Raw genomic sequence first — 26,410 nt, 5'->3', positions numbered from 1 at the left:
CCTCACATGCTAAGTCGCAAAGAAGTGAGCCGTCTTTGAGGGTGTAAACATGTAAATTATGGGGTGCAGACAGCTCAAGAGTGCTGTGTGAAAACGATGCATTCCCACTTTGCGGATAATATGACGCGGCAGAATGGCACCGTCTACAGCACTTGGAAAGAGTGCGTTGCCGGGAACTTGAAATCTATGCAGAAGAGGGAGTCAATAAAACCTTTTAATCATCTCATGCAGTGCAAAAGCTCGTCAGCATCGGGCAATGCCTAATGTTCTGTAGTTTCGTGGATGCTCACAAAGAAGTAAGCAATGGCCAGTCACGGAATTACTGGTAAGATACCATGTAAGTCAGAATGCCTAATTAGCCCTTACGTGTATATACATAAGCCAAGTGAACATCAGACAGAAAGCATTAAAATTAAATGTACGTTGCTCGTTGCTTATGTCTGAATCCACCCAATGAGGTGGCTGACGTGAGGCAAGTGATCTCATCGTGTGCTGCACTGAGCCCCCGGGGTCTGAGCATGGCCATTACAGGCACATATATGTGTCAGCTTGTCAACAAATGGGCCGAAAGAACCACAGGGGCTCCACTTGGGAATCGCATTGCTACATCTGCTCAAATAAGACCAAATAGGTTGGGTTAATTGACCGGGGAAAAAAAAGGCATACAGTGAACCCCTGGGTATTTGCTGTTTATCGTTTGCCAATTCTCCTATTTGTGATTTTTTCTGGAACCTATCCAATATCATACAATTTTTTTTTTTTTAAACTCATCTATTTGCTGATTCTGTGCTCAGGTCAAAGCCAGAATACCGCCTCAGGCAGTGTGAGGACATCCCATCAAACCAGTGCGAGGACCTCCTGCTGCTTGAACAAATGACCGGAATGGAACCCCCCCCCAATTCTCCCCCAGGGGTGACTCAGATCATCATTCAAAGTTCAACAGAAGGTCCCAAGGTATTTGGGAGGGTAATTTTTGTGAGTGGGCGGATGGGAATGTGTGACCCACCAGCCTGCTAATTTAATTGCAGAACCATTGATGACCCTGAGGTTAACTGCACACTTTATCTCAAAGACCAAATTCAAAGTCGGGACTCAAAAGAACTGCGACACTATATAATGGTCCAACTCGAGCATTATTGTGCCATTGACTCGGGATCGAATGAATTAAGATGTTTTGGTCGTCAACTCTCAAGCGCTCAAAGTTCATCTTAAGTTCCTAAAAAAAATAAATAAAATGGTGGTGGGTGAGAACAGAGATTCGCCTCGTTAGCATCCGCTTTTCTGACTGCCGCTCGTCTTAAAAAAAGTCATACCAGCGGCCGGACCTTTGGCTGCTCCACAGAGCAAGAGAGTGTGTCAACGCCACAGTAGGCTGTATTTTGCACCATGATGCTGTAGTTTGTCATCATTTAAACACAAATAAGAGATTAGTAAAGTTACGTTCCTCCGTTGATAAATCGTAGCGCAAAATATGGCATCATACTAAATGACCATGAGAACACACTCAGGATGTAATGTAGTTAATACATTCTGACTCAGAAAAATGTCTTTGTTGATCTAAGAGAGGCATTACCTCAGCTCGGAGACACCCAGGGGACAATTAGCCACGTACATTCACTTTACATGGAGCACTGTATTATTTTAATCGAGCAAGACAATCGTGCACGAGGACATGTCCTCGGCATGTCAAGTTTGCTTTTAAACAATCCAACAATTATTTATGACGATGGCTACACATCTATATATTAATAAACATTACATTGTATTTTCTTATTGTTTGTACAGTGTCCTTGGGTGGCATGAAAGGCGCTTTTAAATAAAATGCATTATTATTATTATAAACATTCTATTCTGGCATATTGTCAAATCACTGACACGGATAGAAAATGGCAACAGAGTAATAACGGGTGACCGCGAATGTTTCTATGCTCCACTCGGTGTTGTTTGGCTATGCACGAGCCAATTGGACGGAGCATCGCACATCTGGTTTTAATCGTCTGATACAAAGAAAAGCAATTAGAGCTCACACATCATCTAAGCGCTGATGGCAGTTTTTTCAGGGGAACATTAGGATTCAGTCACACAAAAACCTATTTGTTTTAGTAATCCGGTACAGTGGAGGATCCGGGGGGGGAAGACATACCTTGTCCAGCTTTGCCTCGATCTCCACCACGTCTGTCTCCACATCATCAATTCCGGCCCTAAGACAAGAATAAACAAAAGTTAGTGAAATAATGATAGACTTGCACACACGCGTTTTGTTTTTTGTCAAACGATCAAAGTCGAGCTCTTAGGCGGTCGAACCTCAAAATATGACATTCCAAATGTGTTTGAGTGATCAATTAATGGATCAAGAGCCGTCTTTGTACACACGCAAAAAAAAAATAGTGTGTTGAATTGACTGAATTTATGGTGACGCTGCCCGATGACGGCGCCGTTTGCCGTTTTAGCCAAGCGCGTAGCGTCGACAGTATTTCAACCCGGTTGCAACCAGACACCATCCATTACAGTTGCGCAGACTTGCGCGTTAATCCCAATGATGAAGATAAGTGGCCATGGCCCAGCTGTAAAATCAATGAATGACATCATGCGGAATTAAAGATCCTCGTTTCGGCGCTCATAAAGTAAACACAAAGGCAGCAGGAACAGGAACGGGGGTTTTCATTCGGAGTCAGCATCTCGTATTTCATGGATAAGAGCACCTCAGAATGCAACAAGTCAGAAAACATTCCGATTTTTGTCTAACGCATGCAAACGTCAAAAAGGTCTTCAGAAAAAAATCTAGAAAGTAAAAATATCAGCATTATTCAACATGTGCTCGGATTTATGTGAATTCCTCAATGGCAACATCTGCAGGAGCTTATTTGGATTAGATCCAGCCAGAGTTCAGCATCACACCCCGCACGGGCTGCTGGAACGAGCCCCCTCATATCACCAGACCCTTCAAGGATGGCGATGACCTCATCATTAAATGGCAAAGCCAGCCTCGTCTGCGACACGATCGCGCCGGGGTTACACGTTGATTTGCGGAGCTGACCTGCGGAACTGGAAAAGGAACACACTTGACCGCACTCGTCGCCGCTCCAATTTCAAGTTCGCTTCAATGTCTCACTCTAATTCGGAACGATTCCAGAACAAGAAAGCTGGAATGCTCGCACACCTGCTCCAGAGAGGAACACTCACAGAGTTCCTTTTTGTTCCCGGACTTTTGAATTAATGGCTTGGCGATGCACAGGCACACTCGGCGAGAAAACAAATGTGTTTATCCAATTTGCCTCAGAACAACATGCTCCTACCACAGCGGGGCGAGCATGTGTGTGGTCTGGGCAGGAGGTCCGTTGTGTATGTGTGTGTGTATGTGTGTGTGTGTGTCAGTCTGTGCACGTTTTTACACTTGACTACTGTTGCGGATATGCACAGTCAACCATCAAACCAACCCTCACTTGCGGCTCTTCACTCAAGCAGGGAATCAAACACATCTGCGTGGTGTTCCGTTATAGCTCGCAGTAGACACGTCCAATGTCAAACAGCTATTCGGTGCGGGGGTCCATTATCTCATTAAATCAAGTATCACGCATGCCACACTGGCAATGAGACGTGCGCTGGAGGTGGCGGCCAATAGCTGGAAAGACGAGGCGGATGCAGGCATCCTTCAATGTGGCTTGGGTTCCAGCTCCAATGTAACCGTTTTAACGCTTGGTGGATACGGAATCGAACCCTGCACCTCTGCACCGTGAGGCAGACGTGTGATCCACCGTGCCGCCCCACGAGAGACTTGCGGGATTTAAATCGGGAGAACAAATAACTCTCCAGCATGATCATGAATGATGCTAAAATAGAATGGGGTGGACCGATATCAAAATAGTTTCTACAGAGGTAATAATGGTCAGTTTAACCCCCCCACGCCCCCCCCCCCCTGCTTTAATACATGTGATGCCCCAGTTACTTCTGAATAAATGTAGAGTGGCTTTCAGAGCAAAAGCCTCGAAGCAATTCAGCATTGACCAAAATAGAACTCGGGATTGGCAGAAACTAATTGAAAATTACGATTTAGTGTGAAAGAAAATGACAGACAAAAAGGATTTAAGCTAAGCAGTTTTTAATTATTTTTGTGACTAAGCACATTTTGAAATATTTTTTTTTCAAAGCATCCTCAATTATTTGTGTGGAAACATATATGCCTCAATCAATCCATTTCCTGTACTGATGATTGTGTTCAGGGTGTTGGGAGCTAAAGCCTGTTTCTGCTTACTTCAGATATCTTTTTTTTTTGTACACTTTTGGGGTCATCAACAATAATGTGTTTTTTTTTCAACAAACAAAAATAAATGATTAAAAATAGAACTCACCATTATGCTGAATGTAGTTGTTAGCGGTTAGTAGGAGCCACACACGTTTTACTCTTCAACGAGCTAGCCGGTCACGTGTTTCATAGCTTTGCATATTTTAAGACAGGACAACTATAATCAGACTCTCAAAATTTAAAAAACTATTTTTTTTAAATTGCCGTTTCTATTTCACTTTGAAGAGGCTTGCAAAACTTGCAAAACATGCAAGCCACCGTGCTACCAGTCTCATTCTTACTAAAATATTATCGTCCACTGACGACAGCAGTCGGGCAAGTCGTGAGTCCTCTGCCAATTGACCAATCAGAAGACGAGACGTCAAGATTGCGTGATGAGCACTTCCTCGACTTATAGCTTCAAACTCATCAACTAGTTGGCTAATAGGTTCAACTCTGACCCTGAACTTGTCGCTTGTCAACCTTACAGCACATATAGAGAAAGAACCATTCATACTCAATGTTCACGCTGTCACCATCAGCGTGTGGACAGACTGTATAAAGAATAAACTAAAGCTTTTAAGAACGATGATGCAGCTAACCAGCCCAGTCAAAATGTGGGGGTCGGGGGTGGGGGGGCACATGCTTGTTGCCATTGGTAACATACAGTAGGTCTAACATTATCAGCAATGGGGGGAGGGGGAGCTTCATGTGCCCTTCATGCACACTCATCAGACCCAACAACCATTCATAGTCTATTCTGGTCCTGTCACTCTGTGTGTGTGTCCTCCTCCTCCATGACCCTTGCGTGGAGATCTTCCTGCATCTCTTCACATTAGTGTAACCACGTGCGCACACACACACACACACACGCACATCTTGCCGTCTACACACCGAGTCCGCTGTATCTTGCAGACTCGATGTGTCACACGGCATCCGATCCACATGAGCGTCTGATCAAGGGCGAGAGAGACAGGGGGGGGGGGGGGGGGGGGCAGGAACAACAGGGTCTCTGATACCAGTCGAGCTTGGACCCGGCGGCAAAAATACTCGCATGCAGCAGGGCATCAGCCATGAATGAGATGAAATGGTTTGTGTCTGTTACACATCGACGGACTGGACGCATGTTAAAACAAAGTAACCAAAAAAAAAAAAAGAAACACTTAGTCCAAACAGAAATGCAGCATTTCCATCTGGCTTCAAACAAGTCCAGCAATGCATATTTATATATTTGTTTAGTGATAAAGCTCGGTGTGTTCCCAACAGTTGGATATATTTAATCCCTACATTTTTTTAATCTGTCAGTATTTGTGATCTGACTCAGCAGATCAAGCTATGATGGGCAATGACCCATTTTATTTCTTTATTTATTTGACAGACATCAGGTGGATGAAAGCACTTGCTATTACCCCCGTATACACACGCACAAAAATGGTTCACGAGCGCAATATGACAGATGAGGCCCACACACACACACGCAAGACCCACAATATAGAACTTCTTGACGTCTCCAATGTTTTCATGTCTCAGAGGATCAATGAACTGTGAGATTTTAGAAAGACGACTGCCGGGCTGGTAGAACTGATGAAGAAAAAAAAAAAACAACTGACAAATACAAACTTTTGCAGGCTATTGGTGATAGAGTGTTTTATTTTTCGAGACCAAAAAAAAAAAAAACAATCTCTTTCTCTCTCACACACACACACACACACACACCTCATTTATAATTACACACTTTCATCCTCCACCCACAAGTTCGGCCTGCACACGCGTGAAAATATCCCCTTCTCGGAATTCCAAGTAGGGAGGCAACCATAGCAACCGTTCATTGACCCAAATCACCATGGCAACAGGCATCGGCATTACTCACGCCTTTTTTAAACTGACCAATTTCCTCTTTGCCTGACATGATTGTTCTTGAGCATCTCCTCGCCACTCCCCGTAGCTTGCATTGATATTCAGTAAAAAAAAAAAAAAAAAAATGTGCGTTTTAATCCAGTGACAGGATGGCTCTTATGGGCAGGTTTGCGTCACATCGCTTCCTTCTTTTTAGTTTTACTTTTTGGGAAAATCCTGAATGCATTTTAATATCGCAACGGGATACACACACTGTAGATTTAAACAAATGCTTGAAATAATTGTCAAATGAATCTCCAGTCTGCAGTCATCAGGTGTCGGCATACGGTACATACAAGCGTTTGCTTTAAAAAGCACTCCTCCGTAGCCTAATTGCTTTGTTTGCCGATATTTGGAATGGTGTGAGCAGGTGGTTTTCAGGGCGGGGTAAGTACCAAGATCCCATCCCTCATGTCTTTGTTCTGCCATCATGCGCAACATTGTGACGCTCCGTAAAAGGCACTCTAAAAAATTAGCCCGATGAAACGTCAGTCTTTAATAATTGGAACACCGGATTTCTAAAGCACATTTCATTCTTAGTGTGTCTTCTCGTGCGCATGCGTTAAGGCTGCAGACACAGCGGGTTTGTGAGCACACGCGCGAGTCTGTCTACGAGATGACAATGAAACAGAACAGGAAACTCATTTGTGCATTCAATTGGACAATTTGCGAGGTCGGCGCGCAATCGCCACACCATTAAAGAGCACACAAAACGAGCTCAGTCTCCATCAAAAGAGCCTTGAAATAAAGGATCCTTACATTTGAAACGCACACCAGCCAAAACACGATGCCTTTCGACGCCAATTGCGAGTTAAGGCAAACACTGGTATCTTTTGCGAGGCTTACAAAGATGCCTTCACTGCTCCCCCCTGCCCCAGCCCCACCCCCCAACCCTTCCTCCAAACACACAACAAGCATCACAGTCTTTCCAAGAAAAAACATTTAACTGTTCCGACATCTGAGGATGATACTTGTGTGTCATGTGATTTTAATACAAGTCATAGATGGGCGAGACTGGTGATCCACGAGGATCTCCAAAATCCGCGCAGTCTCGATATTGCTAGCCTAGAATGAATAAATACACATTTCAATATGGTGTGGGAGGGGAAAAAAAATTAACTTATCTTTGAAGGTGCTATTTTGGAGGTTGAGCTCCCTAAGAATAAATTCAAGTACATTTTGTGTGTCATTAAAAATTGCATTGAAATGACCAGATCAATCAAATTAAAAAAAAAAGATTTGAATCATCGCTTCACTTTCAACCTTTGAAACGAACGCACTGAAACACATGACCAGTCAATGGGTAATTTATGAACGCCTCGAATGATGCGGTGACAGGATAGAACAAAAGAATCACCGCAAACGCAGAGCTAAGTGAGAAGATGGCTTCCTCTGCTGTTCCCTGTTGCACTTTCTATGAACTCAATGCATGTATAAATATTTCTGGCAGAGAACATCAGGGATGTGGAAACGTCATTATATCATTCCGGAGAGCCGGCCGGCAGGAAGCGTGTTGGAAGGCCTCGGGAGCGTGAAGCGGGCTGAAATGATCTCTCTCTCGAACATAATCCGGTGGCATCTCAAACCAGGTGGCACTTCCTTTTGTTGGAGAGTGCAACATTTGGCTCGCTCTTCTGTGCCAGGGCAGGAGGGCAACGGTTTAACCGTGGGAAAAGCCCTACGTTCGACTTCCATTATGTGTGCTGTCAACACGCGAGTCCGAAAAAGACACTGGGGAGTCATGAAATGACAGTAAAAATGATCTGAACAACAAAACGCTCCAAAGTGCATCCAAGCATGCGTCCTTCACTTCCAGATGCTTCCCAAATGTGCGGTAACGGAACCATGTAGTCCGTTTAATGTTGAAATAACAACATCAATATTATTTTGATGGGATACTGGGAAACGATTGGTGGACCAACTAGGACATGTTGCCAAGCGTGTGTGCTCACCGTCCCTTGACACGCACCAAAACACTCAAACGTTGTGATGATTAGCATAGGAAAATGGATCTCGACTAGTGACTGGCACAAAAATCAACGAGTCAACTACTTCTTTTGAATTTTGTGTGGCTTTTGTTGATTTACTGGATCATCACTTTAAGTTAAAAAGCCAAGTTAGGCCAACAGCAATCTTCAGTTGTCCGCCAAAAAAGCAGTTGCTCTCACAAGTGGCATCAAACAGAAGTTTAGAGCATTGATTTTGTTTTCTATCACTTTATATGATTTGTACAGAGAATAACACGGCCGTACCGCCTGAAGTCTTTCAGTCTGTTGTTCTGCTCCCTCTTGTTCTTGAGCACAGCATAGCATCTTATGTTTAATGCTAATCCATCCGTTTTCTACCCCGCTTGTTTGTATCGACTTTGGTGAGAGGCAGGGTACAGTTTGTGCAGTCGTCACTCAAACGCAGGGAACACATAGACGAACAGCTATTCATATTTTTTTTTTTAAATGTGGGAGAGTAGCGTAAAACCCACACAAGAACAGGAAGAACATGCAGGCCACCATGCTAACCGCTGTTCACCGTGCTACCGTTGAACACATCTAGCATACAGTAAGATGGCGGACAATATTCTTAGAATAAATAGTGGACTGACAGTTTCTATTCGACAAACATTTTAGAACCAAGGCTGAAAATGGCTGACAAGCAGTTCATGGTGAACCCCGCCTCACGCCCAAAGTAAGCTAGGTTAGGCACCCGCTCATCGACGACCCTAATGACAATCGCCCGACCGAAAATTGACGGCTGACTATAAAGAAAGATTTGCCAATTCGTTGAATATTAATTTCCCCTTGATATACCCGCGACATTTTCCCAAATGCACATTGCTCGTTTCAACCAGTTTTGATGTCACAGCTGTGGCCCAGGCGGAGCAGAAACTTCTGACGTTCAACCACAACGAGCTCAAGGGCTTGATCATGTTGGGTCACGCTGCACTCACACACCCAGAGGAATGTGTGGCTCTACATCTTCGCTCACCACACACTGTAAACGACTGCCCACGTCTCTGTTAAGAGGAAATGCGAAAAAAACGAACGATACAGAACTATGAATGTGACTCTGATAGACTGGAGTCATATCACAGAGATCATCAAAATGACTCGGCACAACCAGTTGTTGGTCAAAAAAGAAGAGCATGACCAGCACAGAGACCAGCACTGTGGTACACCCCCCGCCCCCGAGACAGTATTATTCATGCTTTGACATTTGGACATCCTCATTAAAAAAAATAAATAACAAATTAAAAAATAGAACTCGGTCAAGTTCATTTTCTCCAAGGTCAAGGAAATGTTATCAAAACAACAAAAAATAATTTTATAATGTGATGGGATAGGCTCCAGCACGTCCGCGACCCTTGTGAGGATAAGCAGTTTGGAAAATGGATGAATGGTCGCATCCGAGATCAAAAACACTCCAAAAAATGTAATATACATTTATATCTCCTTCTGAAATGTTTAAGTACAACTAATATGCCAAAAAACTGTCTGATGGAGTAGAGCGCTTTAGAAAATGTAGTTCAACACTAGCTGAATGTCAAAGGCCCACCTCTTTGACCTTCACTGCCCCCCAAAACTGAGCACAAGTCCAAATGCACATTGACGCAGGCGGCCTGAGAATTGAAGAGGAAGGAGAAGACTCCCTGTGGCGTGTACTGTATGCTCCCGTTCCCAGCCATAAGTCACTTCTGTGCTCTTAGCGTCCATCCCGCCTACAGCCAGCTGACGGTATCTAATCGCGAGAGTCGTGGGCTGTGTTTGGCTGGGATGGAACCTCACAAGAAGACAAACAAGTCCGGACATTGACAGAAAAATCTAACGAGTAGCCTGTAACAACAAAACGTATCAAGCTTCAGGCATCAATCGTCACTTCTTTCAACAAATGGGAAATAAGATTTGAGATTGCTGATATAATGGCTGGCCACATCATTAGGCACACACAGTCTAATGAGCTGTACGAAAAAAATAAACATAAAAAATTGTCTATGCCATGATAATAATGATCAGTTGTTTGTTTATTGAACATATAAAATATACAATAAAACGGGATAATCTTGCCAATGTGGAGACCTCGGTCTGTGTCTTTTTCCTATTAGATTTTTTTTCTCTCCGTTCCACACAAAATGTTCACACCACACAGTGTTGACGCCAAATTGATGACCAAACCATCTCTGTATTACACCCCCGCATGCCCTCAGGAGAAAGCCAGGGAAGAGAAAATAGAATTCTAAAAGCAATGTGGAGCTGCCTGCGCAGAAAAAGAAAACCAAAACGTCACAGCTGTCAGTTGGATAACTGAGTGGTGGTGATCAAGTGCAGGAGTTTGGATTCACGCCACCACTGCAAAGCATCAGTTCGTACCCATAATGCTAACGTACAGGAAGTACAAGGTTCTCATTTTACACAACTGTCCATAGGGACAATATAAGGAGTTACCCAGTCCTTATCCCATTTCATTTCTAAAATGTCCGAACATGTTTGTGAGGCTTAGTATAACAATGTTCACTTACAAAAAGGAAAACTTGCAGTTTTATCTTGTTGTATACTTTTAGAATCAATCATTCTACCACAAATAAATAAAAGCAAAAATGTACTTTCATGATCAAAAAATGTACAAGTGAGTTACAGGTATCATTTTTGTTCATTGGGGTTTGCCATTTCACAATAGTTCACTGTAGTATCAGTGACTTTTTCGTGTGTGTGGCTTCAAAGGGCATGGTGAGTGACCTGGGTGTCAGAGAAGGACTGTGTAGAGTTGGCTAAATATTAACTGGCTAACCTGTTAGCTAGTCTGCGCGGTAAGAGACTCGGCATGAGAAGTAGGCATCGGCAGCTCGTAAATGAATGTGCTAATTGTGTGTTTGTTTCATTGCCGTTTTCTGATATAGCAATTGAAATTGTACAGACAGTGACCGCTTGCGGGGGCATGACAATACTTTCGAACTAGCTATGGTAGGCTACATCAACTTAGCGAACATGGATATCCTATCGTCTGCATTGGTGATTGTAGACATCCAGATGTGGTACATTTTTTACTTAATTTTTTTTTTAAAGTGTGAAATGACATCAAAATTTGGGCGTTTCCGGTACTTTCCAGACTTTTTCCTCCTGCCCACATCGTGCCAATTTATTTTTTTCACGGAGTGATGCTTGTGTCGCATGACTTGCCGATGCCGTGGGCATAATCTGAATGAAAATGGGAGCAGCCGCTTCAATGGCTGGTTTATTCATCACAAAACTGAGTTTAAAGCGGAAATGACGCATTTCCCCTTACATTAAAACAGTTTATATGATGAATGAGGATATATTTAAGGGGTCACCTGATAAATGTTCGACTGATATTTTTTTAAAAATATGCTACAAACACATCTCCTTATCTTGTGAGTGTGTCGTGAGGAAGGAAATGGAATCTGCTGAAGGGGCCACACAGAATGGCTGCACACAAAGCACACAAATCTTGTCCGCATAAACATTTACACTAAAACAGCAGTTCGCATTGCCTCTTTGAATGGAGGATGTTCCATTTGGGTCGGCCTGATTTGCCAATTCATCCCGAGCAAAGTACCTCCCGTGACACAGAGGATAAGGTTTTCCGGTCCTTGAGAATATCCTTTTACGGGTGAATACAAAGAATAGATTTTCACTTCTGAGGACAGAACTCATGTCCATTCGAGTTTCAGAATGCCATCAAGATGCATGAACAGACTATAAGAATTGGGACACCTGGCCCATATTCAGATGGAGTGTTAATAATTCCTTCATGATTCCTAAATGGCAGAGAAAATGGATTCTCGTCAAATAGCATAACCAATCATGTTTCTGATATATTCAGAGAAATTATGCAGTTGTACTGTCTCGTTTTGTGGGATGGGCAGAATCTGATTTTCCCCCCCCCCCGCAAAAAACATGGTTAGGAGATTATTTAGCATGAAAAGTCTGAATCATCTTACATTTGGCATCGATCTCGACAACATTTTCAAATCATGTTTGCTCCCCAAAGCCTTGAAAAATCCTGTCTTGGCGCTCTCTTTGCTGTCTGTTTTTGTTGTTTCGACGGAGAGGGATCAGCTGTTCTAACAGATGACACTATGTTACCATAAACGGACCAACAACATTCCAACTATTTTGTTTAATTGCAGCAAACGACACGTGGTGGAATCTTGAAATTCCTTTGTCAACCAGACCAAGTTGAAACGAGGCGAGCATTCATTCAACGGCACACCAGATGACACAACTACAAGTTGGGTGATCAAAATCTCAAACTAACTTGCAAAATAAACAAAAAAAACAATTTGAAGTGTGACTTTATTCCTCTTCGATAAGCCGATGCAATCACTTTTCTCATCTGTGAGCTGCAATGCTCTTTGCTCCAACTTCTGGCGGCGGTTGCCGTGAAATTTTGTGCTTCTTTCAGCCAGAGGTGGATCTTAATCTCCCTTCTTTCTGCAGCCCAGAATCTCTCCGATACAACCTTCTCGTTCATCCGGCTGCATCTGGCCAGTCCAATGGGATCTACGCATTCACTCATTGAGTTTCCCGCCATGACTCTGCATGCACATTCCAATGCAATAAGATAATACTTCCCTTCCTACACCCAAGACAAACTGTCCATTACTGATCAGTGACTTGGCCTCAGCTGTTCGAATTTGAATAGGATTGGCGATCCATCCAACAAATAGAAAGAGGCACCCTCCCAGCCAGTACGAAAAAGTGCACGTGTGTGACATTGCAGGGGGTGGGAGGGGGTCGAGGGAAAGGTTATGGATCCAAGAAAAGTGTGCGACTGCTGACAAGGCATATGGGAATGTTGTCATTTGGTTACAAGGAATTCCGCGGAGATCTGAGGCAAAGGCGAAAGCTGGAGAATGTAGGGGGAAAAAAATGGCCTCTGACAAGGGAATCCAAACCGTATCTGAGAGCTAAATTAGCGTCTGTCTTGTTTGGAAGATTGGATATTCAATCACACGTGTGGTTTTCGGCGCCATAATGTTTTTTTGGAACAGTGAGGTTCAGGGGCTGGTGCGACGCATGATCAATGATGACACACCGAGGAATGAGCGGGAAATCAAAACCACTTCAATAACCAAGGGAGGAACATGTTTCATTGAACATAATCTTAGTCAGCTTCCAAAACGCTTTGCTTTTACCATACACAGCAGTCCACATCGGCGGAGGGAGAGAAACCGAATCGATGATTAGAATAAAAAAAAACAAAAAGAGCAATAAAACTAGAAATAGAGATGTGAAGAAAGCCGCAGACTTCCGAACTAAACAGCAGAGCTCAAATAAATCTCGTGAATTCAATTCTAAATGTGAGGAGATCCACCGGATTCCAGATGTGAGACTTTGGTGAGCCAAAGTAAATCTCGCAGGCTCAACATCATTTCTGGACACGATCCACACCTGACCCTCCCTCAATAAGCCGTCTTCTTCGTGCGCAACCAGCTGCATCCTCTTCTCGTCGCTGATGAACGCGTAACAAAAACACTCTCTGTATTAAACCCCGTGTATACAATTTAATGAGATCCAATATGAGAGCCGCAGCCATAAATCTGCCTGCTGAGATTTGATTGACAATGGATGTTTAGATTCTTGGGCAGAACATTCATCACGGCTTCTTCGCAGCAAGATGGTTGCCGGTTTGAATCTCAGCTCGGGCCTTTCTGCGTTTGCATGCGTTGGCTTGAAGCAATTTTTGTAAAATAAAAGCACTACTTGGCTGCAACCAGCAGAGGCGCTGTTGCTTTCGTCTTATCTCGGTTGTGGTCTGAAGAAGAGGGTGAGGGTCCTCTGGTCCTACGGGGGTCTTCTCCGGTTTCCTCCAAGAACTAAATCTAATAAACTTTTTTTTTCTATAGAAAATTAGTATTTCTCACTCCTGTTAAAAAAAACAACAACAACAACAAATGAGAATCATACTCATTAGTGGGCTGATCGTGTATTCGCATTTCCCTCGCCAATGGTCGCCTTTTTTCTGTTCCATTTGCACATCGGCATTCTCCACTTTTGTCACTGCAGTCTTCCTAATCTTGTAAAACATATATGAAATTGACTGACCCACTTTTGCCCTAATCGGACCACAACTTTCCGAGTTAAAAGCTTCTTCTTCATTTCTCTTCGCTATGCCGCGTCACTTCTCTTTAACCGCGTTCACTTGTAACAGCCGAGAGACACGTAGACAATCTAATCAAACACCGTAAGCATGACCGATGATGAATTTGCATCACGGCAGGAAGGGGGAGAGCAGGGCAAGTAAAAGTTAAACAAACAAGAGCATCTGTCTGAGTTATGAAAGAGAAGATGACAAAAGAATGAGAGATGACTTCGGTCGCTTCTATTCAGGCGAGTCGGCCTGTCCTTTTTCAAAGGCAGGAAGAAAGAAGTAAATGACACCAGATGATTGCTACATTGAGAGCAGACAAACATCCACTTCAATCACACTAATGGTAGAGGCAGTGAATTTTCATCATCAAACAACGCGCAAATGGGTGTATGCTTTTTTTTGTTTGTTTGAAACCTCACAAAGTGAGCATGTCATAGAACTTGTCCCGCAAAGTCCACTGCTCATCCGAGTCCAAATTGACACTGTGAGTCAACAAGCCTCCAAAAAATTCGGCGGACCGGCAAGAAGTCGAGGTTCTCTTTCTGGCAGAAAATTATCTTTTATTTCGATTCGACTACATTTGGGATATGCCATGTCCTACCTTTTTTTTCCTGCAGAGTTAGCTTGACTCGGCTAAACTTTTCAACCCAGGAAATGACCCTGTTTTAAATATATCTCACACCTATATGACCTCGGTTGAGCTTTAAAGTGCGAAAAACAAACACGTTCTCAGTTTCCGCTGTTTTCTCAGCGTTCAACATGTGTACAAGCGTGTAAAGTCCTGAGAGCGTTTATTCATGCGTGGCCTAACACAGATCCATTCCACATATTGCACAGCGACTGGTGTCTGTCATTTAACGACTTCCTGGGAAGCGAGATCTCGACTCCCAGAATGAATTTGGGAGTTCAGAGGTCAGATGGTGCCTGCAGCTTGAGTTGAACAAAAAAATAAATAAAATAAACTGAAGAATCAGGTCATTCCTGAGTCTGATAGCAACAAAAAATAAAACGGTTGCAATAAAACAAGCAGGAAAGGTTTGTCCCATTTTTTTATATACAGTATATCATAAATATGCATCAACGTAGCTGTATATGCTAAAAAAAAAAAAAAAACACTTCATATCCGCCTGAAAGTCAACTGGTGGGTGCGAGGGCGACACTTTGTGTGCGAGCGTTCATGATGTGTGTCAACTATCCAGTTGATTTAATCGGAGAGCGCGGTTTGCCGATAATCCCATTTTATATCGGGCTTCCACGCTAAGTACCCGCAGAGGCACGTGCAGCCGAGTGACAGGAAAGCTGCTTCATCGTAGGTGCAGTGAAAGTGTCCACGTGCTTCAAAGATGTCAAAGCTACCGTTGTGTCCCACAGTTATGTAAAGACCCCGTACGGAAGAAAAATGTGCTCGGCCCACGCATCGCACAGGGGTTCGCGCAATTGTGCATTCAGACATGCTTCATTTAAAGGGGCGTGTTTTGTGTCAAATAAAAGAGATGCGCGGTCATTTCTCTATCCTTTTTCTGGACTAGAAATTTGGACGCAGTCCGGACTAACCACCAGACAATAATACGGTGGTTGTGATTCCTACGATATATGGCGTTTACACTGCATTCAGCAAATGTTGGCAATAAAAAAAAATAATCGATAAAAATCCATCAAACTGATGAGGCCATACATTAGTAGCCAATGAAAAGATATTTCAAAAGCGCAGATCTCCTCTAAGACATACAGATTAAAAAAAAAAATCTATGCATGAAGGGCATCAATCAAGAGCTTCAGGAAGTGATGACAACATGTAACACTTCTTACGGCTCTAGGTCTCAAAACATGATATTACAGCAGAATGAATTAAATGTGTCTGAACTCTGAACGTGATCCGATTCTCAGCTTATTTTTAACTTTAAATTGCTGGATCAAATACATCTTCAAACTGGTTTGGTGCGGCAGCTCCCTTATTTACTGGACAGGGCAAATTTCGCTGTAATCAACAAACAAATGTATACGCTTTTTTATTTGTCTATCATGAAGAATAGGATGTGTTTACATTTTGAAACAAACCGTCTGACACCAATGTCACCAAAACTCAACGGCAATGGCATCCCAAGATTACCTTTGCTTCATTTTAAAATTGCAATCAAACCTTTTACAACGAATCCAACGAAAGTTGGACAATTTGGGCCAAACATCTGTGAAGTTAAATTGGAGATCTCAACAAACATAATCCCACTACAGTACTCAAGGATATCGGAGGCTGAAAAGTCGACAATCATTAATGGAGCCGCTCAAGACAAACAATATTCAATTCTCATTTATTTCCTGTCTAAAAGGACTGAGCGAGGCGGCCTGGTAGTCCAGTGGTTAGCACGTCGGCTTCACAGTGCAGAGGTACCGGGTTCGATTCCAGCTCCGGCCTCCCTGTGTGGAGTTTGCGTGTTCTCCCCGGGCCTGCGTGGGTTTTCTCCGGGTGCTCCGGTTACCTCCCACATTCCAAAAACATGCGTGGCAGGCTGATTGAACGCACTAAATTGTCCCTAGGTGTGAGTGTGAGCGTGGATGGTTGTTTGTCTCTGTGTGCCCTGTGATTGGCTGGCAACCGATTCAGGGTGTCCCCAGCCTACTGCCCGGAGACAGCTGGGATAGGCACCCCCCGCGACCGTAGTGAGGATCAAGCGGTTCGGAAGATGAATGAATGAATGAATGAATGAATGAATGAATGAAAGGACTGAGCGGTTTCTGATGAGAATCAGCCTTTGAACTCAAAGTCCATCACAAATCAGTGACAGCTTGCCTGCAGCATCACTACCTTCCCCTTTAAAGGAAGGGCAGCACTGGAACACGATATATTTAATAAGTCTCCATAAACCTAACCGATTATTCTTGCCAATAACAAAACCACGATAAATCGGAAGCCCGTGTTTAAGAAAAAAAAATACCCACCACGGAAATTTAACCCTGGAATGCAGTGCCGAAAGTACACCAAAGAGGCGAAGAAGAAATGATGTTTTTCTTCCGTGACGCATCGGAAAAATGACCCCAAAAAAATCAGCAATGTAAATCACAGTTATGTGACTTTGACACCTGGACAGGCGGCAGTCACTTTGTTGATGGGGGTGGATCACAATTTCACAAAAACGTAAAAATCAGACACTTATACAACCACGGGTGAGCAATATGCTTGAGAGTCTGTCAGAACAAACAGCGAGGCTCCTGCTGCCCTCCGCTGTGCCACAACATCTCCGCAAGTCTTTGAACTAGCAGGAATGTTTCATACTCCCGACATGACAGACAGTCTTCCTGCACTTGTGAGGAGAGGCTTCTACTTTGCACGGCCGGACACAGAGTATTGATGTGATCTGGTGAGAGGCGTTCTTGATATATATATTTTTTTACAAGCACTCATGCCAATAAAAGGTTAAAACGGTTCTTAGGATTGATTGCGATTTGAAAAGTTACTTTCCTGAAAGGGAGGGAGCTTTGTTACTAGACACAGGAAAGCTCTTTTGGACCAAAAGGTGCTTGTTAATTGCAAATCTGAACTGATGACATGATTCCACAAGGACGAAGACGACATTTAGTGCTCCAGAAAGTGAAAATGGAAGACAATAAAGTGCCCCCCCACCCCCACCCGTCCACTTTATAGCCAAAATTGTTTCCACTCTTCTGGGAAGATTTTCAACAAGAGTTGTGTCTGTGATTTTTTTTTTTTTGGGGGGGGGGGTCATTCATAATAGAAGAGCATTTGTGAGGTCAGAGCTTGTTGGCCCACAATTCTTGTTCAGCCATACCAAAAACGTTTGCAAGCTTGCTTTTACGGCCCTCGCTTTGTGCACTGGGCCACTCGGGGAAACTTGATTCTGTCATTTCGCTGATGTGCGTCTCAAGACTTGTCAACGCAGTGATAGCCCAGAAAATTAAACATTTACTCATCAACTGGTATTTGAATATTATTCAACCCTTTTATGCACCCTGTAACCTGATACCATGATACCATCCACCCCCCCCCCCCCCCCCCCAGCCTGGAGAAACGCTCGAAAAATGTTCTGAAATAGAGGTGCAACAATTCCTCAATTCATCGACAACTAATCGATGAATTGGTAAGAGACATTAAAATCTCAAAATTTCAACCTCACATGAGCAAATCTCTGATATCTGTATTCTTTTCATGAATTTATTTTTGATCCAAATAAGACATTTGCAAAGATCTACTTTTACTTTGGAAAATCACGATCAATATTTTTGCCGATTTCGTGACATGTTTCGGACATAATCAGTTTATGTGTGGGCATTTGCTGAAATGTCAATTTGAAATAATGTCCGGTTTTGAACAAAGGGATAGAAATCTAAATCATTGATTAACACCCCCTACCCTCCCAAAAAAAAAGACAGATGAATTCATTAGTAAAATAATTGTAGTTGCCGCGGGCTTGTAGCTCAGCTTCCCACAAGTCACCCTCACCCTCTTCTTCAGACCACAACCGAGATAAAACGAAAACAACAGCGCCTCTGCTGGTTGCAGCCAAGTAATGCATTTATTTTTAACAAATTGCTTCAAGCCACGATTCATCAAAATTCAGTCGAGATCAGATTTCACACAAAAAAAGACGGAAGTAAGAACAAACAATATCAAATCAATCCACAAATTTATTGTGATCACAAAAGCGACTACATCTACTAGAAATAAATTGCTTGACCTGGCTATACCTTCGAAAGAAAATCTACATCTCCATCCCGCAAATCTGCAGAGATTACGGCCAAACGCATTAGTTGCTTCATTCATGGTGTTTTGCCAGATTTATAAAGCAAGCAGTTCAGAGGAAAATGCAGAATTCTTAAGCGGAGCTATGCATTGGAGCAGTACTGGATAATTCCACGTCAACAGTTGTTGGGGTCTTGCTGTCGCAGCACATCCTAGCCGGTGGTTGAACTTAATGCGAGTGCTCTGGAATCCTTCTTCATGTTTGCTGATAGGGTCAATGGGGGGATTTGAAAGTGGTTTTTTTTCCCCCAAATACTTTTGAGCAGCAAGGACATTGTGTGAAAAGACAACTTCAATTCTGCTGTCACTTCATCACGTTACACTTTCCAGACTCCAGCACAATCCTGGGAGACAACTTTCCCGCCTCTCATTTCTGAGGGCTGCATTTTCATCTTTCAGGCGGCATCATCACAGACGGGTGAGGACACGATATGCAGAATTAAAAACTATGACGCAAGGAAGTAATCCAGACATTTATGCAAAAAGCACGGCGCCAGACAGATATCCAGAGCATCGAGGGGACACTTTAATCCGTCAATAAATAGACACTAGATTTTTTTAAGCCAAGTCGGGGAGCCAGATCTGAGATGGCAGCGCAGCACTTTCAAAATCTTTGAAGTAAATCATGAAGCCCTTTTATTGATTTATTCATGTTTGAGTCTCTAAAAATTTTCCACAAACGTGATTTTGGTCAATTTTGTTCCGTATTCTCCATTACAACTGCCAAAACTATCACACTTCTCTGATCACAAAAAAGGTTTTCCTTGAACCATTTTCTGTGACTTTAACCCTTTCATGCACCCTGTAATCTGATAACATGATACGAATTCCACTGTAGTAACAACCGCTGTCCCTGAAAGGATTCGTAAAAATGATGACGGCGAGAAGAATATTTATACTTTTTTTTAAAATTAATCCCCCAAAAAAAGATTGTGTTTCACCTTAGAAGTTTTACGCAGTAATTTCACTATTGAAGTCAGCATCTGGGCGGCCCGGTAGTCCAGTGGTTAGCACGTCGGCTTCACAGTGCAGAGGTACCGGGTTCGATTCCAGCTCCGGCCTCCCTGTGTGGAGTTTGCATGTTCTCCCCGGGCCTGCGTGGGTTTTCTCCGGGTGCTCCGGTTTCCTCCCACATTCCAAAAACATGCGTGGCAGGCTGATTGAACACTCTAAATTGTCCCTAGATGTGAGTGTGAGTGCGAATGGTTGTTCGTTTCTGTGTGCCCTGCGATTGGCTGGCAACCGATTCAGGGTGTCCCCCGCCTACTGCCCGAAGACAGCTGGGATAGGCTCCAGCACCCCCCGTGACCCTAGTGAGGATGAAGCGGCTCGGAAGATGAATGAATGAATGAAAGTCAGCATCTCTCCTTGTTACAAAATAAGGAAAGATGTATCATCCCGCCACAATCCAGCATTCACATAAAAAAAAGAAAATAATTCAGTCAGTGGATTTCCGATAGCAATTAAAGCGCATTTGGGGAAAAAAAATAATCACATCAATTTCAAAATGATAAGAAACCAAATGTTGTATTTCAATAATCCAAAGGTTACAAAAAAAATGCTGCTTCCTTCTTTTGTCTACACTTTCAACCTTTAAGGCTTTTTAAATAAATATACCCAGACAGGATCTGACCGCTCATCCTTTTATTTTTTTTTCTTGCAAGTAACTATAGCAACCGCTCAAGACGAGCCAGAAAGAAAGCCTTGGGGAACAACAGCGTCATCTTCCACGCCTGCTTCGCTTTGAGAAACACAAGAAACCCCTTCTGTGCAAAAATACCCTTCTGTGCTTGAATTTGTGAGAATGATGCTTTTGCCGAGCCGCATACAACCCGGCTTGAACGTGCGGCTTAGCATGCGGAGATGAGATGTTGATATTATCAGCCATCGAGCAGGTTGAACAACATTCACCAGCAGGTGCAAAGATAAAGAATTGAAACTGTGTACGTTCCTCTTAAATAAAAGCCTGCGCAGCTATTGCCTATGGAACCTCCGTTTTGTACTGTAAAAATGATTTTGTCCTCAATCTAATTGAGGTTTTCAACGAGGACACCGTTTTCAATGGCGTCACATTGTTCCCCAATGAAACATTTATTTATGCGTCACATTCTGAATGAAGGTGAGCCGCTCAACTTGTTTGGGGGGGGGCATGCTGCAGGGTGGGTAGGAAGCAGACTGGTGTGTTGGGTTTTTTTTACCACGCAGCTGTGTACACGCTGACCTGAGATAAATATGACGTGAGGCGATTTTTCATTTTTACAAGACGGCTCGAAAACACGGACTTGAAGCGTGTGGCATGTGGGGTTTTGTTAAGGCAGAGTGTCAGGAGCTAAATACCAATCCTACACAAAGCTCCGGTTCTGTGAAAAAAACAAATCAATCTGAAAACATTGACAGATGTATACGATGTAGGCTTGATTACGGAATTATCTTGCGTGCCTCTCTCAGTGCAATCCTACATATTGACATTGAATTATTGACCAGCCCGAAGATTTTCTATGCACCCCCCTACTTGTCTAAATACAGTATTCTGATTAATATTGCGTTGGTGGAACATGAATCAAGCATAAAAATCTACCAGTTTTATCCATCTCAGGGGTCGACCATTTTACCACTTGCGGTCGACTGAAAATGACATCACACTGCCTAAGAGGGCTCAGTAGCTCGCGAACGTCACATGACCAAACCCAAGGTGACAGTCGTTATCCGAGCCGATCGGCATTGCGACGTCATTTTCAGTCGACAGCAAGTGGGTGCGCAAGCCAAAATGGCTGCCCTAAATTACATTTGTGTGAGCAGCTTGGTCAAAAGTGCCGTTATGCTTTCAAACACTGGTGTCAAAATCAAAGCCCGGGGTCCAGATCTGGCCCCGCCATGTCATTTTATGTGGCCCGCGGGAGCAAATCATGTGCGTCAACTATCATATTTCTTACTGAAATCTGTACCGAAATGTCAAATTGTCACAGGTAATAAATAACGTTGAGGTTTTGTGACCGGCCCTCTGAGGGAAGCCGGAACGCCGAAGTAGCCCGTGACAAAAAAAAAAAAATTGACACCCCTGCTTTAGAAACTCCACTTCAAATTCAAAAAATGAAATTTTAATGGATTCGGCCCCCCCCCCCCCAAAAAAAATGTATTCAATACATCCTGATTTACATGAAAACGTTTTGGTGATGACGATGAAGACACCCCTTCATCAACAAATACCCTTAAAATTTGAAACTATGAGCAACAGTAATGCCGAATAAGGAATGAACCCAAACCTGCCCGTGCGATAAAAGCAGAAACAATGAGCCGGCCTCGAAGGAATCCATTGACAACCCCTTTGTCCAACCACGCCGAGCAGGTGCACCAGCTTTATCCCCACACTGTTATGGTGAATGAACACAGCAGGTGAGGGCCGCACAGACAAGGCAGGACAACGGCACAAAGAGGTTGGAAGAAAAAAAAAAAAAACGAGGACAATGAACAAAGAGATTTGCGTTACGGATGCTCAGCATACCATCAATCCTCTCCCATACACACGCAGTCATGCAAAAACAGAGAAGAAGTTGCACAAGTTAAAACCTGCTGGGAGTGGGCGTAAAGAAGCCGCTCGAGCATCGGGCGTGGGAGAACACACAGCAATGACTCTCAGGATGCTTTTCGAAAATGACACAACCACCACAGCCAAGAAGACGGCCAATCCGATAAAGACGGAAACGCCGCACGGCTTGAAACATTCCGACCTGCTTCAGTCACTTGCAATGATGAAGAATATCCTTTTGAATTGGATGAGCCCGACCTGATGCATGCGAACATCATTTTATGGTTCCAACATGTTCAAACAGGATTTGAGAAATCCGAACGCACATCTTGGATCAAGTAATGGCGGAATGAGTTTAATTCAAGCCAGCTGAATAGTCAATCCAGCAGAGGTCATACACAGCAGACAAAATAAAACTAAACAAAAAAAAAAAAGACAGCCTCAAACAGTAGGGACGACCTCATACCAATAGGAACAGCACAGCGTTCAACACCCGATTTGCTTGCCTCCTTTTGAGACAATCAAATTGCCACTTCAAAATGGAACCATGGGAAACTGTGAAAACCATGCCACATTGAAGGCATCATTCGGAATGAGACACACCTGATGTCCCTCTTGAATTTACTTCTCAGCATGTGGTTGTTGGGCAACCTCAACAGACTTTTGTTTAATTCCAGAGAGGTCTGTGGAGGGCTACATTTTAAATTTGCATGAGATCCAAACCGGGGCCACTGCAGTCAAGTGGAGACTGTGGCAAGTTATCGTGCAGCGTCCAGCACCAAAGCACAGCAAAAGGAAAAACTAACAGGACAGATTGGGCACGACCGATACAGATGACTATTTTAGACTGATGTCAATTCAGAGATGACAGAATAAAATTCCAAAAGCCGATTCAGGGCGGCCCGGTAGCCCAGTGGTTAGCACGTCGGCTTCACAGTCCAGAGGCACCAGGTTCGATTCCAGCTCCGGCCTCTCTGTGTGGAGTTTGCATGTTCTCCCCGGGCCTGCGTGGGTTTTCTCCGGGTGCTCCGGTTTCCTCCCACATTCCAAAAACATGCGTGGCAGGCTGATTGAACACTCTAAATTGTCCCTAGGTGTGAGTGTGAGTGCAAATGGTTGTTCGTTTCTGTGTGCCCTGCGATTGGCTGGCAACCGATTCAGGGTGTTCCCCGCCTTCTGCCCGAAGACAGCTGGGATAGGCTCCAGCACCCCCCGCGACCCTAGTGAGGATCTAGCGGCTCGGAAGATGAATGAATGAAAAAAAGCCGATTCATTTAAAAAAATCAAAGTAAATTGACTTCTTTATTTTTGGTCCACTAAAGGGGAAGTCAAATAAAAAAAATCTTAACAGTAATATGTTCTATGTTAGCATAAAGACAATATTCTGATTCATAGCAGATGAATTTAGCAGTAAAATCCATCCGTTTTCATTCAAATCACGTGGCGGCCATTTTGCCAATTGAAAATGACATCACACTGCCAAATGGCTCAGCTTGCGAACGTCACATGGCCAAACCCAGAAATCGGGTGAGCTGTGATTGGTCATTACTTGAGCTGTACATACCCAATGGGTACGGTTTGGTGACTTATGCTTAAACATTTTTTTTTTAAACGAAATCTGATGTGCCGTTTTGATATGCTGTGACATCTGTGACGCTGTTCACAAGAGATTCAAATTTTGAACCAGAGCAAAACCAGCGGTTGACCGTCAGCCTCTCATCAGAACTAGCTTCCCAACACTGCGTGACGGATCAGTTGGTTTCTGTCGCTTTGATCCGTGTCCGGCAGGCCACGGGTTCCAGATCCCTGCAACCCCCAATAGGATGGTTAGCTGGATGGATGTTTGAGGCACACGGTTATCCAGAGTCACAGCATTGAGTTGCAACTGCACGTTGTTGTCTTGCCACAAGTTGGGTTTAAACGACAGAGCAGCCATCATAATGACCAACGTTACATCATGACCTCATTTTTAACCAACACGACATTCTGTTCTGTGTGTCATGGCGGAATTTTCCAAACAGCAGTCGGCATGGGAACATGGGAGAGTTTCATAGGGTGTTGCTCAAACACGTGCTCTTTCTCTGCCTCTTCGTTTGACCTTTCGTCCTCGCCATCCAGCAGAGTCTGCCGCTAGCTCGCTCACTCGCTCACTTCTCGGATCGAGGTCGTCATCTGTTAAACTAAACTAAAGGCAAGCACCGCATCGGCGACAGACGCGGACACCATGAAACTACTTGTTTCTGCTGATTTGCATGAGGCGCTTGCAAGCCAGGCAGGCACGTGGATGAAGTGCAGCCACCACGGCCCTCTCGCCCTTCCCCATTGGGTAGAAAAGGGGGCCAAACATCTGGATGTATGCCCGGGAAACATGCTCTGTTCCCCGCAGAGGGCATTCTCACCTCCCTGCTGATTGCTTGGCCAGGCAGGACGCATATGCAGCTGCAAGGACAACCACTATTCGCTCATGCTGAGGCACGAAAGGCCTTTTTCTCCCTCTCGCAGTCTCACACACACACACGAAGGCCACATAAATGAATGATCTCAACAAGACCTATCAATTAAGTCACTACATCGGCACCCTCGCTATAGCAAATTGTTCCCGACCGGACTACGCATTGCATGTACATATGTCCCTTCTTTTTTCATACTGAACCAATGTTGCAATACACATTCGTAAATTACACACATACGGCATGCATTTTAGTCAAGACCAGCATTCCCCTTTCTTTGAATGACATTTAGGAATGTATGATTTATCCACCCTGTTGATGCAAGCAAAGTCCCTCGGTTATAGCAGGGGGGGGGGGGGGGGGTCGTGTAAAAGAAGGCGTGCCGCTTAACGCAGCAGACGTACCTGAACCGGGGCGAATCCTTGATGCATTCTTCAAAGTCCACCGTCATTTTTGCGTCTTTGTCGAGTATTCCCACCTCAGTGCGCCAGTGTCATCGCCCGCGGCGGTTTGTCGCAATGAACCGAGGGGATGGACGGTGGCTGGTCGTGTCCCTGACGTGCGGCAGTTCTTTCGGAGCCTCTTCCCGGTGGCAGCGTGACACCAAAAAGACGAGCCGAGTGCGCGATGACTAAATTACTACAACGGAGAAGGAGGAGGAGGAAGGCTGGAGAAAGGGAGGAGTGAGCGTTGGAAAATCAAGTGTGAAGAGGAGAGCGCCGACTAGCGCTGAGATGCAGGAACTGCTCACGACGAAGGCAACTCGAGTCGATGGGATCATTTCAGATTCTCAAAGGTTGCTTTGAATACTGCTAGTGGTACTCGAAAGAATCACTGAATTAAAAATACAAATAGAATTCTAAATAGTCAAAAATTCATCGTTTGCAGAAATGGAAAAAGTGACGAGCCAATGTTGACAAAGGAGTGGGTACATCTGCTGCTCGCTGGGCAACTGGTTAGAACGTCGGCCGGTGCAGAGGTGCATGGTTCGATTCCGATTGACGTCGTGTGTGGAGTTTGCATGTTCACCCGTGCGCGTGTGGGTTTTCCTTTCACGTTACAAAAACGTGCATGGCAGTTTGATTGGGACGGCGAATGGTTGTGCGTCAATGTGTGCCGTGCGATTGGCTCGCAACCAGTTCAGGGTGTACCCCGCCTACTGCCCGAAAACTGCTGGGATTGCCTCCAAAATGGATGAAGTAGGTATCTATTTTCAACTTGTGGAAGTAAATGTAGAAAGTTGTCAGAAAAATAAAAACTCAAGTAAACTACTGATACCATGTTCTGATATGATGAAAAAATAATTATCTATCTATATTTTACACACTGCTGCATTAATGAGAATGCGTCATTTAATCGAGATTTACTCGGCAAGGCGAACAAAATCCACATTAATG

The 26,410-nt window shown here is 43.9% G+C and overlaps 1 protein-coding gene across 3 annotated transcripts in view; it reads right to left on the bottom strand.

The window, feature by feature from the left end:
- acap3b (ArfGAP with coiled-coil, ankyrin repeat and PH domains 3b) overlaps window positions 1-25,666 on the bottom strand; it is a 50,605-nt gene extending 24,939 nt beyond the window's left edge. For all 3 annotated transcript variants that reach the window (XM_052076518.1, XM_052076519.1, XM_052076517.1), the window contains exons 1-2: window positions 25,418-25,666; window positions 2,144-2,201 (exon numbers count right to left, since the gene is read on the bottom strand). In XM_052076518.1, the coding sequence (XP_051932478.1) occupies window positions 2,144-2,201; window positions 25,418-25,464 (105 nt within the window). In that variant the 5' untranslated portion in view covers window positions 25,465-25,666. The remainder of the gene's footprint in view (window positions 1-2,143; window positions 2,202-25,417) is intronic.
- Window positions 25,667-26,410: the final 744 nt, after the last annotated feature.

The sequence above is a fragment of the Hippocampus zosterae genome, chromosome 9 (assembly GCF_025434085.1).
Source record: "Hippocampus zosterae strain Florida chromosome 9, ASM2543408v3, whole genome shotgun sequence".
Lineage (NCBI taxonomy): Eukaryota > Metazoa > Chordata > Actinopteri > Syngnathiformes > Syngnathidae > Hippocampus > Hippocampus zosterae.
This window is presented reverse-complemented; position numbering and strand designations above follow the sequence as displayed.